At 65.2% G+C, this 1,769-nt stretch overlaps 1 protein-coding gene across 1 annotated transcript; it reads left to right on the top strand.

The window, feature by feature from the left end:
* Positions 1 to 291: 291 nt before the first annotated feature.
* MNEG_14490 (casein kinase 2, alpha polypeptide) lies at positions 292 to 1,445 on the top strand (the record flags this gene model as incomplete). The annotated part of the gene is made up of 4 exons (XM_014037039.1): positions 292 to 351; positions 826 to 924; positions 1,265 to 1,366; positions 1,434 to 1,445. 4 exons carry the CDS (start codon positions 292 to 294, stop codon positions 1,443 to 1,445), a joined length of 273 nt encoding a protein of 90 aa, XP_013892493.1.
* Between the last annotated feature and the right edge of the window lie 324 nt (positions 1,446 to 1,769).

The following is a 1,769-nucleotide window of genomic DNA, read 5'->3' on the forward strand; positions in this document are numbered from 1 at the left end:
GGGGGGGGGGGTGGTTGTACGTGTTGGTTGGGGGTTGAGAAGTGGAGTTGTGGTTGTGAGTGGGCTAAGGGTGTGGGTGTGGGTGTGGTTGAGGGTGTGGGTGTGGGTGTGGGTGTGGGTGTGGGTGTGGTTGTGGGTGCGGGTGTGGTTTTTGGGGGTCGGTGGAGGCGCTGCCTCTCAGGGAGCTGCAGGTGTGAGCCGGGGTGGTGGGTCAAGGCGTAGAGATACTGAGGTGTGGAGGTGTGTGACGTTTTCGAGGTTTGGGTGTGGTTGTGGGTGTGGGTGTGGGTGATGGATGTGGGTGTGAGCGGTGGGGGCCAGTGGACGGCGGCGCCCCTCAGGGAGCTGCATGTGAGGGGCTGGATGGGTTTGTGGGGTGTGGGTGTGGTTGTGGGTGGTGGGTGCGTGAGGAGGATGGAGGAGTCGAGTCGTGGGCGTTAGTGTTGTGGTGGGTGGTGGGAGCATAGTGAGGGGTTGTGATTGTGGGTATGGTTGTGTGGGTGCGGGGCGGGAGCGGGGCAGCGGCAGTTGTAAGCGGATGGGCGTAGGGGCGGATGGGAAGCGGTGTGTACGCCGGCGGTGGGTTGCAGGTGTAGGTGTGTGCATAGGTTGAGGTGTCTCAGGGTGTGTGCCGGGAGCGCGCGCCAGACCGCGCAAGCACGAAAACGGCCGACGAAGAGGCAGCCCGCAGCGAAAATACGAGCTGGCGGGCCAGCCAACGCAGTCAGGCCCAACCCACCTTTGAACGGCACCCTCTGCAGCTTGCTCGGTCGTCCCCTCGACCCGCGCCGCGCGCCGCCCCTGTCCCGCCCCCACCCGCCGCAGGGCATGGTGGCTGACCTGGACGTGCGGCACTACATGCTGCAGCTGCTGCAGGCGCTGGACTTCACGCACTCGCGCGGCATCATGCACCGCGATGTCAAGGTGTGTGAGTGTGCTGCGCGCTCTTTGCTTTCAGGACGCGTGTTTTCGAGTCAACCTTTGGCTTTGTGGACCGGTTGACCACGGGTGCTGGGCTGCGAGTTGATTCTTCATCGAGGCATGCTTGTCCGAGGGCGGACGGCGGCTGGGCAGCGGCTTGCAGGGGGCGCCGCGCGGCGGCTACCTCAACCAAAGACTTCTGCTGTCTGGAGCCAAACCCCCCGCACCCCCTGCCTGGGAGCTGCCACCCCCTCCCCGAGCCTGCTGAACCGTTATCCCTGAGCCCCTAATCATAAGCCCTACACCCTCTGCCTTGACACTGCTCTCACCGCCCACCCCCCAGCCCGCCAACGTGCTGATCGACCACTCCAAGCGCCAGCTGAAGCTCATTGACTGGGGCCTGGCGGACTTCTACTTCCCGGGCAAGGAGTACCCCGTCAGGGTGGTGAGCGCAAGCACCAGGGCCGGGCGGCTGTGCTTGAGGCCGGGCTGCTCCGGTCGGTGCTCTGCAGGGCGCTCGCTGACGGTTGCCGGCGGCGGACGACGGGATGCCAGCGGCGGGGCGGCAGCCGCCCGGCGGCTCGAGCCAGCGCGCTGCCCCCACCTGCTGGGTCGTGTGCGCGGCGGCCCTCTTCCCTCCAGGCACACACACACACACACACACATACACACACCCACACACACACACACATACACACATGCTCCCAATCTCACAACCTTTGGTCTCTTCCCCTCGGCATATATGATACCCCAGGCCACGCGGTTCTACAAGGGCCCCGAGCTGCTGCTGGACATAAGGGACTACGACTACAGCCTCGACATCTGGGGGGTCGGCTGCATGCTGGCAG

Source organism: Monoraphidium neglectum, assembly GCF_000611645.1.
Source record: "Monoraphidium neglectum strain SAG 48.87 unplaced genomic scaffold scaffold04529, whole genome shotgun sequence".
Taxonomy (NCBI): Eukaryota; Viridiplantae; Chlorophyta; class Chlorophyceae; order Sphaeropleales; family Selenastraceae; genus Monoraphidium; species Monoraphidium neglectum.